Raw genomic sequence first — 15,371 nt, forward strand, 5'->3', positions numbered from 1 at the left:
AGCTCTGCCAAACTTACATCTTCTTTGAGTACTTGGTTTGAATTTGTAGATCAGCCATGTTGAACATGAGTTATGATGCATGGTTGCATGGAGAGGACAAAGGCTAGCTGGCAGGGCACAATGTGGTCCATGATGGGGTGAATGGAGTTGGTCATGCGTACCTTGTATGATGCTACTGGCTTGAAGACTCCCAACTTGGTATGCTAGTTTTAGTTCAAAAATCCAGAAGAAATCTAGCAAGGATCTCCATGCATTTCTCCAACAATCTTGAGCAGAGGAACCAGCAGAATCAGTGAATAAAGCTCTATTTGTTGGTTTACAATTCAGACAGCAAGGGGGATTGGAAATAGTAACAAATGTAAGAACTGTCAGAGCCCAACAAAGGGCTTGTTGCATCAAAAAGTACAAAGCATACCATTGTTGAGGCTTCATTGTCATGTTGAAAGACGATGACTAGAGCAAGCTAGTCGAAACGTTGAGACCAATTTCAGAACTGACTCCGCGGCAGTACAGTTAATTACGATCCTATAAGCTAAAGTAGTAGTCCAGTCTAATTTCTATACCATCCACCCTGGTAATAGTTAAAAAGCAGGACAGTTCTTTTCAGAACTGAGAAGTCTCCCAAACCTCCGATTATCTACTCCACTGCAGTAGAATAAAGCAAGACAGTTCCCTAAGAACAACTCTACCTGGCAAGTAGATACACACACATGGTGTTACCGCAAACCAAATATACAACGAGAATAGACAGGCTCCAATAGTTCTCTGCAATTGTTGTGCAATGCAGGATCAGAAATGGTGGCATCTACCAGTTTTAACACAGCACAGAGAACATCAGAACACATTCAGTCACAGGAGCTGCAAATTGAAGCGGAATTACTGTAAAATTGTCCTGCGGTATCGGTGATCATAACCAAGGAACTAGTTGTACACAAATATGTTCCTGAGCTTTTGAAACTTGGAGTAATTCCATAAATCATAGAGAGCATGATGTGCAAGCAAGCTGTCGATCAAGCGCTAAGCACAAATAAATTACAATACGTTTTTGCCGCTTATGGAGTTGGCGAAACTCTCTCGATCGGTGTATGCAGTTTAACAACGGCCCACGCCCATGATTTATTAAATTTTGAACAAAATTAATTTTCCCAGCGTTTCTTGTTGAGTATCCTACAATAAATCGAAACTGTCTTCATGTGTATACTACGAGTGCAGCGAATGAGCATATTTTTTAATGCTTCTCACATGCACAGCGCTGCCATCCCATCCATAGTGATTAATCTCTGATATTCCATAGTTATCACCGGTCCCGTGGATGTGCCTTTCTATTGCCGTCACCGCTGTAGAGTTGTTGTACTGCCCTCTATTGACTGTAGTTGTTAAGTCTATTAGTTGCAATCCAAGATGTCTGACCAATAATAAACGTATCACAGTCCAATCAAACATGTCTAAGTGTCTCAGTGGTTAAAGCCTAAACACCACATTTTGGCGACGAGGATAAAGAGATAAGAATCAAGCCAGCTAGGGTGAGTTGCCAAAGATTTATTGGCATTTTCTACTTCTATAAATCCAGAAAAAGTAGCACCGAATCAGAACATTATTTTGTCAAGTCAGCCACGCTCAATACAACATGTCAATCCTACCAGTTTTTCAGAGGTTTGACGTCCATGCCGATAGTAATGCAGGCCCCAGATGGAAAAAATGGCTGCAACGATTCAAAAGGTTGATGGTAGCTATGGACATCACCAGTGAAAAACGAAAGAGGGCACTACTTCTTCATTATGCTGGTACTGAAGTAGACGAGATTTTCGATACACTAGATCAAACGGGGGATGATGAAGAATACAAACCAGCAGTCGATGCATTAACCAAATATTTAAACCCTCGAAGAAACAAAGCATATGAGGTGTACAAATTCAGACTAGCCAAGCAAGAAAGTAATGAAACACGCGATACATTCCACACCAGATTGCGACAGCTATCTCAGACCTGCGAGTTTGACAATATGGACAATGAAATAGTGTCACAGATAATCTTAAGCTGTCAATCTCAACGTCTTCGCAGAAGAGCCCTGCGAGAGACAATGACCCTCGACCAACTATTAACCATTGGCCGTTCTTTTGAGACAAGTGAGCGTGAAGCTGATTTAGTTGAAGCCGGTCGTCAAGAAGCCACTTATGCAGTCAGTGATAGAGGCAGGCGAGATAATTATAAGCAGTCATATCCCAATCACCATGATCACCGCCACCCAAGCAAGCAGCACCCATCTCCAGGTCAACAATCACAGCCTCAACGCCGGCAACCACAACAAGGTAATCGTAATTGCTGGTTTTGCGGAGGTCCTTTCCCACACAAAACAACCTGCCCAGCCACCGGAAAAGAATGTAGACACTAAGAAAATGGGACATTTTGCGTCAGTTTGTCGCTCAGCAAAAGCCAACGAAGCTATACACACTGTTGATCAAGATGATGACAACTCTGAGACTGATGCAGGCTACGTATTGGCTAATCATGCAAGTGCTTTTGTTATCCACTCTGCCAACTTGCCTACCCGTCAGATGAACATTGGCAATACAACCATGACAGCCATGATAGATTCTGGAGCATCCGTCAATGTTCTTGATTCAAAGTCATTCAATTTACTCAAACAAGATCATCATTCGTTCCAGATGAGAAAGCCGAAATCCAAAGTATTCTCATACGGCACTGCAATACCTTTGCCAGTACTCGGTGTTTTCTCTGCTGATGTTACTGTCGGTTCCACATCTTGTCCAGCAGACTTTCACGTAGTTGACACCGACACATGTAACCTACTCTCGTATAGAACAGCAGAACAACTGAAGTTAATCACTCTTAACACCGATCATGTTACGTGTAACATACAGTCAGCACCAGAACGGATGATGCAGAAAACAGAAAAAACAACAGGCCATGAAAACGTCTTTAGCCAGTATACTTCCTTATTCGATGGCATTGGGAAAATCAAGGATGTTAAATCAAACTCCACATTGATCCAGATGTGCTCCCAAAACAACAGAAGCATCGCCGCATTCCATTCCACACTCGAAAGGACGTGGAAAAAGAGCTCCAGAGACTTGAAGACCTGGACATCATAGAAAAGATTGATGGTCCTACCCCATGGGTCAGTCCAATCGTAGTAGTACCGAAACCCTCAGACGCAGTAAGAATTTGTGTTGACATGCGTCAAGCAAATAAAGCAATAAAGAGAGAGTGACACCCCATGCCTACTCTAGAAGACATCATAGCAAATTTGAACGGTGCATCCGTATTCAGCACACTTGATATGACTGCTGGCTATCACCAGTTTGAACTCGCACCCGAAGCACGACATGTCACAACTTTTAGCACTCATGTCGGTCTCCGTCGCTACAAGCGTTTGATGTTCGGTGTAAACGCAGCTTCAGAAATCTTCCAAACAGCCGTATCACAACTCCTCACAGGCCTTGCAGGATGCAAGAATATGTCCGAACGACATCATAGTATACGGCAAAGACAAACTGGAGCACGATAGAAACCTCAAGGCGGTACTCGATAGACTTCAGAGTAACAATGCAAAACTCAACAAAGACAGGTGCAATTTTGCCCAGTCCAAAGTCCGCTTCTATGGGCATATCTTCAGCAAGGATGGTCTCGCTCCTGACCCAAAGAAGATCGATGCACTCATAAATGCGCCGCCACCGACAAACCAGAAGGAAGTCAAATCTCTACTTGGTCTCGCTTCAGATATGTCCAGATTCATCCCTAACTACGCTACACTCACTGCACCCCTCCGTATTCTTACACACCAGGATGCAGAATGAAAGTGGGGACCAGACGAAATCAATTCATTCACAAAGTTAAAAGAAGTTCTAGCAGATTCAAGCAGAATGGTCTACTTCGATCCACGTAAACAAACCGACATCATTGTAGATGCAAGTCCAGTGGGTCTAGGTGCAATGCTATGCCAAGATGGAAGAGTAGTCTCCTATGGAAGTCGTACTCTGTCAGATGTTGAATCACGATACTCCCAGATGGAACGTGAAATGCTTGGTGCAGTTTGGGGTGTTGAGCATTTTCACCTCTATGTATACGGGGCTAAGTTCCGAATTCTGACTGACCACAAGCCACTGCTGGGTATCTTCAAAAGCTATAGACAGACTTCTCCCAGAATCGATCGATGGCGTATACGTCTCATGCCATACAACTATGAACTTGTGTACAAGCCAGGCAAAGACGATGAAAATCCTGCAGACTACATAAGCCGACACCCAGTACACAAGCCACCAAAAACATCTGTTGCAGAAGAATATGTGCACTATATTTGCAACAATGCTGTTCCTAAAGCAATGACCCTTGATGAAGTTCGCGAAGAAACCGCAGCTGATGAAGTCATGCAAAGGCTGATGAAGACTATTCAATCTGGAAAGTCAAACGACTGGGATGACATCCACATGCGATCATTCAAACCAATTCGACCCGAGCTATAAACAATCTGCAATGGAGTGATCCTGAGAGCCAATCGCTTAGTCTTGCCCACATCCCTGAGATCCAAAGCTGTAAATCTTGCTCATGCCAGTCACCAAGGGATCGTGAAGACAAAAGGATTCCTGCGAGAGAAAGTTTGGTTTCCTGGAATTGACGGTATGGTGGAAGACAAAGTGAAAAAATGCATTCCATGCCAAGCACCAACCACCAGTGATGCAGAAAGACAAGAGCCACTGAAAATGACACCTCTACCCTCTGCCCCATGGAAAGAAGTTGCAGTGGATTTCACTGGCCCATATGCGTCAGGAGAATATCTTCTCGTAGTTGTTGACGAATACAGTCGCTATCCCGAAGTCGAAATCGTTACTTCTACTTCATCCAAAGCAACCATTCCAAAGCTAGATGCGGTTTTCGCTAGACAAGGAGTCCCTGATGTAGTGAAGACAGATAATGGCCCGCCATTTCATGGTCATGAGTTTGCTAGGTTTTCAGCATACCTTGGTTTCACTCATCGCAGAGTCACACCACTATGGCCCAGAGCAAATGGTGAAGTCGAACGCCTGAACAGAACGCTTGGAAAAGTCATACGCACAGCCGAGTCAGAAGGAGTAAGCTGGAAGCAACAACTGTACAAATTTCTCCGTCAATACAGAGCAACTCTACACTCTACGACAAATGTATCTCCAAGTGAAGCTCTAAACTCCAGAAAGCTGAAATGTGAGCTACCCGAATTGCAGACTCCAATGCAATCTCACAAACATGACGCCTTTCTCAGAGAACGTGATGCACAACAGAAGTCACAGATGAAGGAATACACAGATAATCTTCTTCATGCTAAGCCGAGCAACCTCAAAGAAGGAGACACCGTTCTTGTGCGTCAGCCAAAGAAAACAAAACACACTCCCCCATTCAACCCCCAACCGTTTGAAGTGATGACGAGAAGAGGAAACATGATTGTAGCCAGACGAGGCGAGAAGATCACAAAGCGAAACATTTCTCAATTCAAAAGGATCCCAACCCCTCCCCCAGACCACCACTCTTCGTCAGAAGACTACGAAGAGCACATCGACAACCAACCTCTCATCGCAGAACCACCACCTACCCAGGAGGACACTACCTTGCCAACACTTGATGCTGATCTACCTCCGACTACACCACAGAGCCCCAGCTCAATGGAATCTTGTCTCCGTCGATCTACTAGAGTCCATAACACTCCAGTCAGATTCAAAGACTATGTTAAATAAGTTGTGAAAAAAAAAAAACCTCAAATTCACCAGTTTTTCAAAGTTATGGAAAACACAACACATTTTTGTTGTGGGAAAAAAAAAAAAAAAAAAAAAGTTCATTTCACTCTTAAGCGTTTTACAGATTTTCTGATGAAAAATATCTGGACTGGTGAATTCAAGAGGACTTACACAAACCAAACCGTTTGTATGTTTGTCAAATAACTTTGAAACTAAAAGGACACTTTAAATCTTCTTGTTTTTAATACATTTAATCTTTTTTGAAAAATTGATGAGAAACTCATACTGTTGTGATTATCATGTTAGCAACTTGAAGCAATGGACATTTTGCGAGGCATTCAAGGAAAGACATTTAAAGAATGCATCAAATCAACCATTTTTGTTTGTGCTCAAAGAGACTTTTGAGAATTTTTTTTTTTAACATCTCAGCAAAGAGAAAATTCTTTTCTTTATCTAAAAAAAGGGGGTAATGTAGAGTTGTTATACCGCCCTCTATTGACTGTAGTTGTTAAGTCTATTAGTTGCAATCCAAGATGTCTGACCAATAATAAACGTATCGTCATGAACCAGTCCAATCAAACATGTCTAAGTGTCTCAGTGGTTAAAGCCTAAACACCACAACCGCTACTAATACTAGTGTGCTGTACTTTCAAATTAGGAGAATGAACTGCCGTGGGTGCGAGGCTGTGTGTAGGGGAAATTCCCTTCGCCAGCAATCACCACTTTGTTGGGAAGTTGGGAAAATACTGAAGTTGGGAAAGTACATATATTTACGTAACTTGCCTGTGTGTAAATGTGTTTATGAATGAATCGGAATAAAAATCACGTCACCAGCTTTTGAGAGATCGCAACTTCCAATCGATTGAGGTACAAACTAAAAGTATTTATTAAATCGGAAACGGTGGTATCAAACACAAAAATGACACATGTTCTGTTTCATAGAATATGGATAATATTTTGGTGAGTTTTCTCGGCGGTTTGTATCAATATTTTGTTTGTTTAATTATTTGTTTTACAGTCGTGTTCATGTTTGTTTTAAGTGCCCATATCCTCCCAGCGGTAAAACTGTTTTCCGTGTTCGATTGGGCCATTTTTATCCAATAATATTTTCTGATGATCGTCCACGGCATCGGGCACTCAGTATCTCGGCATGCTCAGTGCGTGAATCTGATTAATAAAACCGGATGTTAGAGCAACGGGGTCGCGTCTACTTTGACCTCTTAAAACCAAAGATAAACCAGATCGGGTTTAACTCAGTGCTGTCTGAACGCAATGGGCTTTATTTTTACAACCACCCCCCGCTGCTCGTAAAAGTTAAACCGGTTCGGGTCTAAGTTAGTACGCTGTCTGAACATACCCTATGTGCATGATCCAGGCACGGCCCCTTCATAGCAACAATTTGTTAGTCATCCCAATATTTGTAGCTTGGACAATGTGGTCAAAGTTTCTGTAATAAATTGAAGTTTGTATTTATATCTTATTTTGTTACATGTACATGTACAATGCGATTACTGACTAATAGTGTACATGTAGCTCTGAATGTAACTCCAAAAACATAAACAGGTCATTTTGTTAGCGCATACTAAACAAATATGGCTGCATTTCATTGATAGTTAATTTGCTGTTTTGAGGTACTTACAGTCTTTATATCAGTGGTAATCTTTTTCAAATTTCAATGTGATATTCTGAGATATTTATAGACAAATTTTTCTTTTAAATTATCAACAGAAAGATTCCAGTTCGTCATCTGAAAGAAAGGTAATTCAAATCATTGGACTTTTCAAAAAGCTTGTGGAAAGTTCAGAGAAAAGTGAATGGGAATGAATGTGAATTTCCCAGTTTGCAAAATAGTAATTAAAAACAAAAATCTGAAATTTAAATAGATTTCACTTTTGTCTGCTGTGTTTTTGAAAAAATGTTTCCGTAGGAAAGTTTGTCCAACTCAACTCAATAACAAGATTTGAAATGTTGTCAAATACTACACAAGTCCACCAATGAAATCCGTTATTAATAGTATTATAATAGTTCACAAATTAATTGTTACTGTTGTATCATATTAGTCAAATGTCTTGGGTTTTTGACTGCCTTCAAACCTCTTTATATCTCCATTTCAAAGGAAAAGCGTGGGAAAAACTCATGCAAGATCTTAATATGTGCACAATAGTTTTGTTATGTAGACATGCTTTGTTTATGTTACACGTACAGTATCTGTAGAGCGAATTACGAAGTTCCAAAAAGCGGGTGCCCTCACAATGTGCTGCGGCATGCCCACCAAATGATCTTCTCTTAGCCACTGAACGGGTAAGATGGTTCTTTTACAGGTGCTACTTAGTAGATTAAAAGATTGTTGGGGGAAACTACCTTTCCCAACCAGTCCCCCACAGCCAGAAAATAGCTACATATGATTGGTTGGTTTCGCATTTTGGGTGGCTGTTTCTGGACCAGTCCCCTTCCCTGGCCCTTACTAGCAAGATGTCAACTCTAAGGGGGGGAGGGGGGAAGGGGCTTCGGCCTCGTTGGATATGGGACGCAGAAGCGCTTTATTCTCCCTTATTCCACTCGCGCTTGTGTGATAACATAATATCACCACTCCATTTTGCAAATCTGATTGGAGAATTAGCGCGTACTTGAAGATAATATTGATTCCTTAATGTACATGTGTGTATCATAAAGAACATCCAAAGATGTTATGTTTTTTATGTTCTTTTAAGAGTCCCCCGCCTGTAAGAATGTACCAAATTAGGGGGGGGGGGTGTGATTCATGGGTTCGCAGATCTTCTTCTAAAAAATTAGAGTGATACACCATCATACCAAACGAATAAATCCAAAATTTTAGTTTGCTGACGCTTTCGGTTTTGGAGTTACCAGTTAGAACAAGGGTTCAAGCATAGAATAATGGTTTAAGCATAGAATAATGGTTCAACCATAGAATAATGGTTCAACCATAGAATAAGGGTTCGAGCATAGAATGAGGGTTCAACCATAGAACAAGGGTTCGAGCGTAGAATAAGGGTTCAAGCATAGAATAAGGGTTCAAGCATAGAATAAGGGTTCAAGAATAGAATAAGGGTTCAACCATAGAACAAGGGTTCAACCATAGAATAAGGGTTCAAGCATAGAATAAGGGTTCAAGCATAGAATAAGGGTTCAAGCATAGAATAAGGGTTCAAGCATAGCACAAGGGTTCAAGCATAGAATAAGGTTTCGAGCATAGAATAAGGGTTCAAGCGTAGAATAAGGGTTCGAGCATAGAATAAGGGTTCGACCATAGAATAAGGGTTCAAGCATAGAACAAGGGTTTGAGCATAGAATAAGGGTTTAAGCATAGAATAAGGGTTCAACCATAGAGTAAGGGTTTAAGCATAGAATAAGGGTTCAAGCATAGAATAAGGGTTCAAGCATAGAATAAGGGTTCAAGCATAGAATAAGGGTTCAAGCATAGAATAAGGGTTCAACCATAGAACAAGGGTTCAACCATAGAATAAGGGTTCAAGCATAGAATAAGGGTTCAAGCATAGAATAAGGGTTCAAGCATAGAATAAGGGTTCAAGCATAGCACAAGGGTTCAAGCATAGAATAAGGTTTCGAGCATAGAATAAGGGTTCAAGCGTAGAATAAGGGTTCGAGCATAGAATAAGGGTTCGACCATAGAATAAGGGTTCAAGCATAGAACAAGGGTTTGAGCATAGAATAAGGGTTTAAGCATAGAATAAGGGTTCAACCATAGAGTAAGGGTTTAAGCATAGAATAAGGGTTCAAGCATAGAATAAGGGTTCAAGCATAGAATAAGGGTTCAAGCATAGAATAAGGGTTCAAGCATAGAATAAGGGTTCAAGCATAGCACAAGGGTTCAAGCATAGAATAAGGGTTCAAGCATAGAATAAGGGTTCAACCATAGAACAAGGGTTCAAGCATAGAATAAGGGTTCAAGCATAGAATAAGGGTTCAAGCATAGAATAAGGGTTTGAGCATAGAATAAGGGTTCAACCATAGAGTAAGGGTTCAAGCATAGAATAAGGGTTCAACCATAGAATAAGGGTTCAAGCATAGAATAAGGGTTCAACCATAGAGTAAGGGTTCAACCATAGAATAAGGGTTCAAGCATAGAATAAGGGTTCAACCATAGAATAAGGGTTCAAGCATAGAATAAGGGTTCAACCATAGAGTAAGGGTTCGAGCATAGAATAAGGGTTCGAGCATAGAATAAGGGTTCGACCCACAGACATAAAGAACCTACATGTATAGACGGACAGCACCTATGGAAATCAATGTCCAGATACCGTAATTGTGACGGCACCAGACTATACCCCAAACCGTGGGCAAAATCTGAAACGCAAGCAAAAACACGTGTAAAGTGAAGAGATGACGACAGAAAATGTGTGTTTCTAGGGTAAACAAATCACCAAAGTCTAAGAAAGATCATTATAGCTAGATACCTTTTCTGCCGTTAGTTGTTTGCTGTTTCTCCTCCTCTTTCTGAACTTTCTCCAAAACGATGAAATTAGAAGAATTTTATATAAAAAAATATGTTTGTCACACACTTTCCGACCAAAAGGCGCGTTGGTGCGTGTTTTGCGCCGGGCGCTGATGACGCGTACCGCATAGACTTACGTGCTACTGATACGCGATTGTTTGGTGTGCATTCGACGCGAGCGTACGCAACACGGAGGGCCATAGTATGAACTTGCGTTTCAAAGCGAGTTTAGACTGGATTTCCCAGAAAAAAAGTTGTAAACATGACATTTTAACAGCTCAACCTCAACGCCCAACATTTGCAAACAGTCATATGGATTATTTATGAAGTGTTGTCTTACATATTAAGGCTACAATCCCGCATCGGGTCATCATGTCATGCAAATTTATAAAATATAATTAAGACGGTGCGGGCACTGCCTCAAGGTTATACCAAAACGTGTACTAAAAGCAGCGGGTCGCGCGTTAACTTCCGCCCACGGTTTGAGAAAGTACAAAATTACAGTTTGGCACCCCCTTCTCTCCGTCTATAGGTTCTTTATGTCTGTGGTTTGACCATAGGTCTTGTGATCTGCAATGTTATTATGTTTTAGTTGATCACCACTTTCATGTGATCAACTAACCCTTATTACTGAAAAGAAAAAGATAAAAAGGCTTGAATGAGATCTAAGAATTTGGTTCAGGAATCAATGTTGCAAAAATTGACATTAAAATAAAAAATACAGGGGGTTCAGCCAGAAATTACTCAGTTTGCATCACAGAGCATCTAGAATCCAAACGTTTTCTGCGGGCTCCGAACTCATGCTGTCAAGGCTTGGCTCTTTGCGCTCCTACATGTACATGTATACTTCAGACCTTGTACAAACTAACTAAATGGTTTTTTCACCTGCTACTTCAAAATATGTTGACAACATGGAAATCACTGTTTACGCCACTCTGATTCCTTGGTTTTATCAATAATTTGATAGAATACAATTTGTTTAATTTTACATGTAGGTCTTACCTTCCATGCTGAATACAATTTGTAATCCCTATTTATCCAATAAAAGATCATAGGTCTGAAGTTAAGGATTATAATGACCTGATACATATGACACAGAGTATGTCATTTTATAAAAGTTGTTGCTGCAATATTTACACCTAAAGAGAATACATTAAAGAAAAGGTTGACCTAAATAGTAGCACCTTGATTACATTGTTAGGTGATTCTTCAAGCTATGAAACTGGACATTTGAATGAGGCAGTGCGTTTTAAGCTAAGAAATTCTTTTGTCTTTCAGCTTGCAAGCTCAATTCGTGTTTCCCAAGCTGTTTTGCTGACACTGACTGGCTACGTCGAATGGGTCACAAGTCAGCATATTTTTGCCAGCAACAATGTGTTACTGTCTACATTGTATGCTCTGTTGGATATTCCAGAGTTAAAACTAAATGCAGTAGAGGTACTGCAGCAAATTGTGAATAGAAAGGCAAGAAGATTTTCTGTTTTGTATTATTACTGCTAGGTTTTTTAATTTGTTGAAGGCATTTTTCAGAAGTGGGGTTATGTTTTCCTATTTATTTTTTGTCAGGTAAAATACAGCTTTTAATTGGATGGTCACTAAACAACAACATGCTTAGTTCTCCATATTCTCAGCAGATTTGAGCCAAGATAGCGGATATTGGTTCTTGTGATCATTCTTGGGATTACAAATATGTGAATGCTAATTTTGAAGATTTTTAATTTGATATTAATCTTTTCTCTCTAAACATTATTGATGATAAGTGTTTGTACTTTTTTAAACTAAACCAATAGGGTAAACCAGAAGAGAGGTATCCACTACTCATCCTCTTTAGTGCAGATGCTATCAAGACCATTCTCAGTGCTGCAGAGTGAGTTTGTTTCATTTACATCGAATTTACATCCACCTTCCCTGTAGATGTATAGATTTCTTAATAATAATTTGAATGTAAAACAGTAAAGTTAAAGTATGATGTGTAACCTCACACTTTATTGATGTTGTGTACATGTATCTCTTACAACAGAAATGCTTGTGCAGTTGGGTTGGATGAAGAGAACTACATTTTTCTTAAGCGACTGTGCCAGGTGCTTACAGGACTAGGGGCTCAGCTCTGTGTGTTGTGGGTAAGAACCCCCCCCCCCCCAAAAAAAAAAAAAAAAAAAAAAAAAAATGTTAAACAAATGTTAAACAGATCATACACATCTCCCCCTTGCTTGTTTTTATGTCTCAAAATCAGAGGATACAGGCACGCTGTTTTGATTAGAAAATTAAGTTTGTTTTTATACAGAATATAAATAGATTTATTGTTTGCAGTAGGATGTCTCAAAAACGTTTTACAAATGGTTTTTATGTCTGATAGAGTTATAGATCCCATCAGATAATCAAGGGGACTTAAACCTGTTATAGTGGCATTTAACTTCTTGTATGGAAAATGATTATCATAATTTTGTTGGACATGTAATAGAAAAGTGTCATACATGTACATACAATGTATCATTGGTTAATGTTAAAGAGTCCCAATCAATCGCATTAACATCTTGAATGAAATTTTCTATATTACTTGCACTAAAATTACGCTTATGAAATTTCCTGTCAGTTTTAGGACTTTCTTTTGATACAAGGGATAACATATTACATGTACATGTAGTATGAGTCCGTAAAGTTGCTACATAAAACACAGGGAGGCTTGTATACAATTCCAATGAGAATACTAGCTTTACCTGAATCAATAAGTTCTATAAAACATATTTCCATATCAGGATTGTTAATTGTTAAATCAGTACGAATTTTATACACCAGATCCTCCCGTATATAAAGTGCAACCCCTCCACCCCTCTTGCCTTGTCTATAAGTCCCTTCAATAGCATAGTTAGGAATTTGAATAAGAGGGTCATGCATATCATTTAACCAGGTTTCAGATATTCCAATTACTGTAAAACTCTTTTGTAAAATGTCAATATACTGGGTGATGCTTGATACGTTTTTTTGCAAACTACGAGCATTAATATGCAACAATTTAATTTCAGAGCTCGTGATAAAATTATCAAGGGATTCATTCTGATCGTAATAATTGCAATTTTTGTCTGGGATATAAAGATTTATATCAGGATCTATATAAGAATTCATGTCAGTTTATGAAAATCATTCATAGTTTAAAGTAAATCCAACATATCAAGCACCAGTTGGAGTGAGTAGAATTAATTTTTTGTGTTGGTTGGTCTCACACTGGCACAACAAACAAAGAGAAAAACAGAACAGAGAACATGTATTAATATAACACATTATAATGAATAGGGTAGGTGGCCTTAGCTTTCGATCCAATCCGGACCTTCTTCAGAGGCATAAAACAAGTACAAACAAATACATATCCATTTATAGAAAAAGAGAGGGGAAAGGGATTAAGGAAAGGATCCAGAAAGAAGCGGGAAAATAAACAGAAACAATATTGATGGCTATGAACCAATAGTAGTGAAGTGGCGAGGACAGGAGATATTTAGTATGTAGTGATGGGTTACTGGACCATAAAAGTGGTAAATGTATTGTTCGACAACAATGCAGGGAAACATGAAAGGGTAGGATTAGAGACCAAGTTGCATCATGATGCAACTACCAATGGTCAATTAATAAGAATAGCAAGATCAAAGGTATGATGATTTTAAAAATAGGCATGAGGGACCTGTGGAAAAAAGGGGGGTTACTTACATTACATCAGATAGTTCTTCTATTTCGAGTGGTGTCCTCGGTCGATGATATTACGGCTGAGGTTTCTCCAGGTCTTCCTGTCCCCCATGCACGTGGACACTTCCCCAGCTGTCACAAATCCAGTGTCCTTTTTCAGCAGATCGACATAGGTCAGATGGCCTCGACCTCTTTGGGCTTGGCCTTGCTTTGGCTCCCAGAGCACAAGCTTGCTGGCTGGATGCTCAGGGTGGCGATAGCAGTGCCCTGCAAACCTCAGTCTTCTAGCGCAGATTTTGGCGCTAAGCTTGGGGAACCCGAGATAGAGGTCTGTGTTTCATTTATGTTCTTCGCTCCCGACACCAAGCACCTGGCGTAGCATTCTGGTGTACATGGTAGCAACCGTCAAGTTGTTTATCTAGAGCAGATGTTAATGTCCATGCTTCGCACCCATAAAGTAGCCCTGATTCAACAGTGGCCACGAAGAGCTGTAGCTTCAGGTGTTTACTCATCTTTGTACACCATACATTTTTCATGCTGTGGAGTGCTTTCCAGGCCAGAGCTTTCCTAACTTTGATATCCCTGCTTGTGTTGTCAATCCATGACCCAAGATATTTGAAGTCGGCCTGTCTTTCAAGTTTGTCCCCATTGATTGCTTTGAGGCATGTACCCTCGTCATCCGTATTGTATGCCATGTACTTTGTCTTCTTGATGTTTAACTGCAGACCCACTTTTTGACATTCAGTCTCCACCCTGTCAAGAAGCTCTTGTGCTTGACTGATTTGCTCTGTAAGTAGGGCAATGTCATCTGCAAAGTCGAGGTCTGTAAGTACAGTAGGTCCTACTCTCCTACTCTGTCTGGGGTTGATTATGAATCCAAGCTCCTCCTCTTTGCCGCTGACAGCCTGTCTCATAGCATAGTCTAGGACGATGACGAAGAGAAAAGGTGCTAGCGTATCACCCTGAAGCACACCAGCAGATATTTCAAACTCCTCTGTTTCACCGTCAGGAGATACTACCTTGGCCCTGGTGTTCGTGTACATGTCGTTGATGGATTGGACAAGCCGCAGTGGTACCCCGTAAGCAGCTAGTATTTTCATCATTTTCCCCCGGTGTATGGAGTCAAATGCCTTCTTAAAATCTATGAATGTTATGACTGCTGGTAGTTTCCTTTTCTTTACTCCTTCAATGATCCTTCTTAGAGCTAACACTTGAGCTACAGTTGACCTGTTTTCTCTAAAGCCGTTCTGGTTCTCTCTAAGAGAACCTAATCTAATAGTTATAGTGATGAATTTATAAAAACAACTTTAAAAAAAAAAAATAATCATTTATACTTTATGTACAGAATGTATACAACATATCAGTTCTTAGGCAGGAGTGAAGTGGAGGGTAATGGGAAGTTATTTAACACCAGTGTTTATGTTGGTGTTTTTTTATGTAGTGGGATAGGTGGTTTTTAACTATGGGGTGGGTTTCAGGGGACATCCTTTGTGGCA

At 40.2% G+C, this 15,371-nt stretch overlaps 1 protein-coding gene across 1 annotated transcript in view; it reads left to right on the top strand.

Annotated features, from left to right (window-relative positions):
• LOC117291901 (exportin-5-like) overlaps positions 1 to 15,371 on the top strand; it is a 123,862-nt gene that overhangs the window by 30,697 nt on the left and 77,794 nt on the right. The window contains exons 4-7 of the mRNA XM_033773944.1: positions 7,455 to 7,484; positions 11,479 to 11,664; positions 11,991 to 12,067; positions 12,221 to 12,320. Of these exons, the coding sequence (XP_033629835.1) occupies positions 7,455 to 7,484; positions 11,479 to 11,664; positions 11,991 to 12,067; positions 12,221 to 12,320 (393 nt within the window). The remainder of the gene's footprint in view (positions 1 to 7,454; positions 7,485 to 11,478; positions 11,665 to 11,990; positions 12,068 to 12,220; positions 12,321 to 15,371) is intronic.

This window comes from Asterias rubens, chromosome 1 (genome assembly GCF_902459465.1).
Source record: "Asterias rubens chromosome 1, eAstRub1.3, whole genome shotgun sequence".
In the NCBI taxonomy this organism is placed as follows: domain Eukaryota; kingdom Metazoa; phylum Echinodermata; class Asteroidea; order Forcipulatida; family Asteriidae; genus Asterias; species Asterias rubens.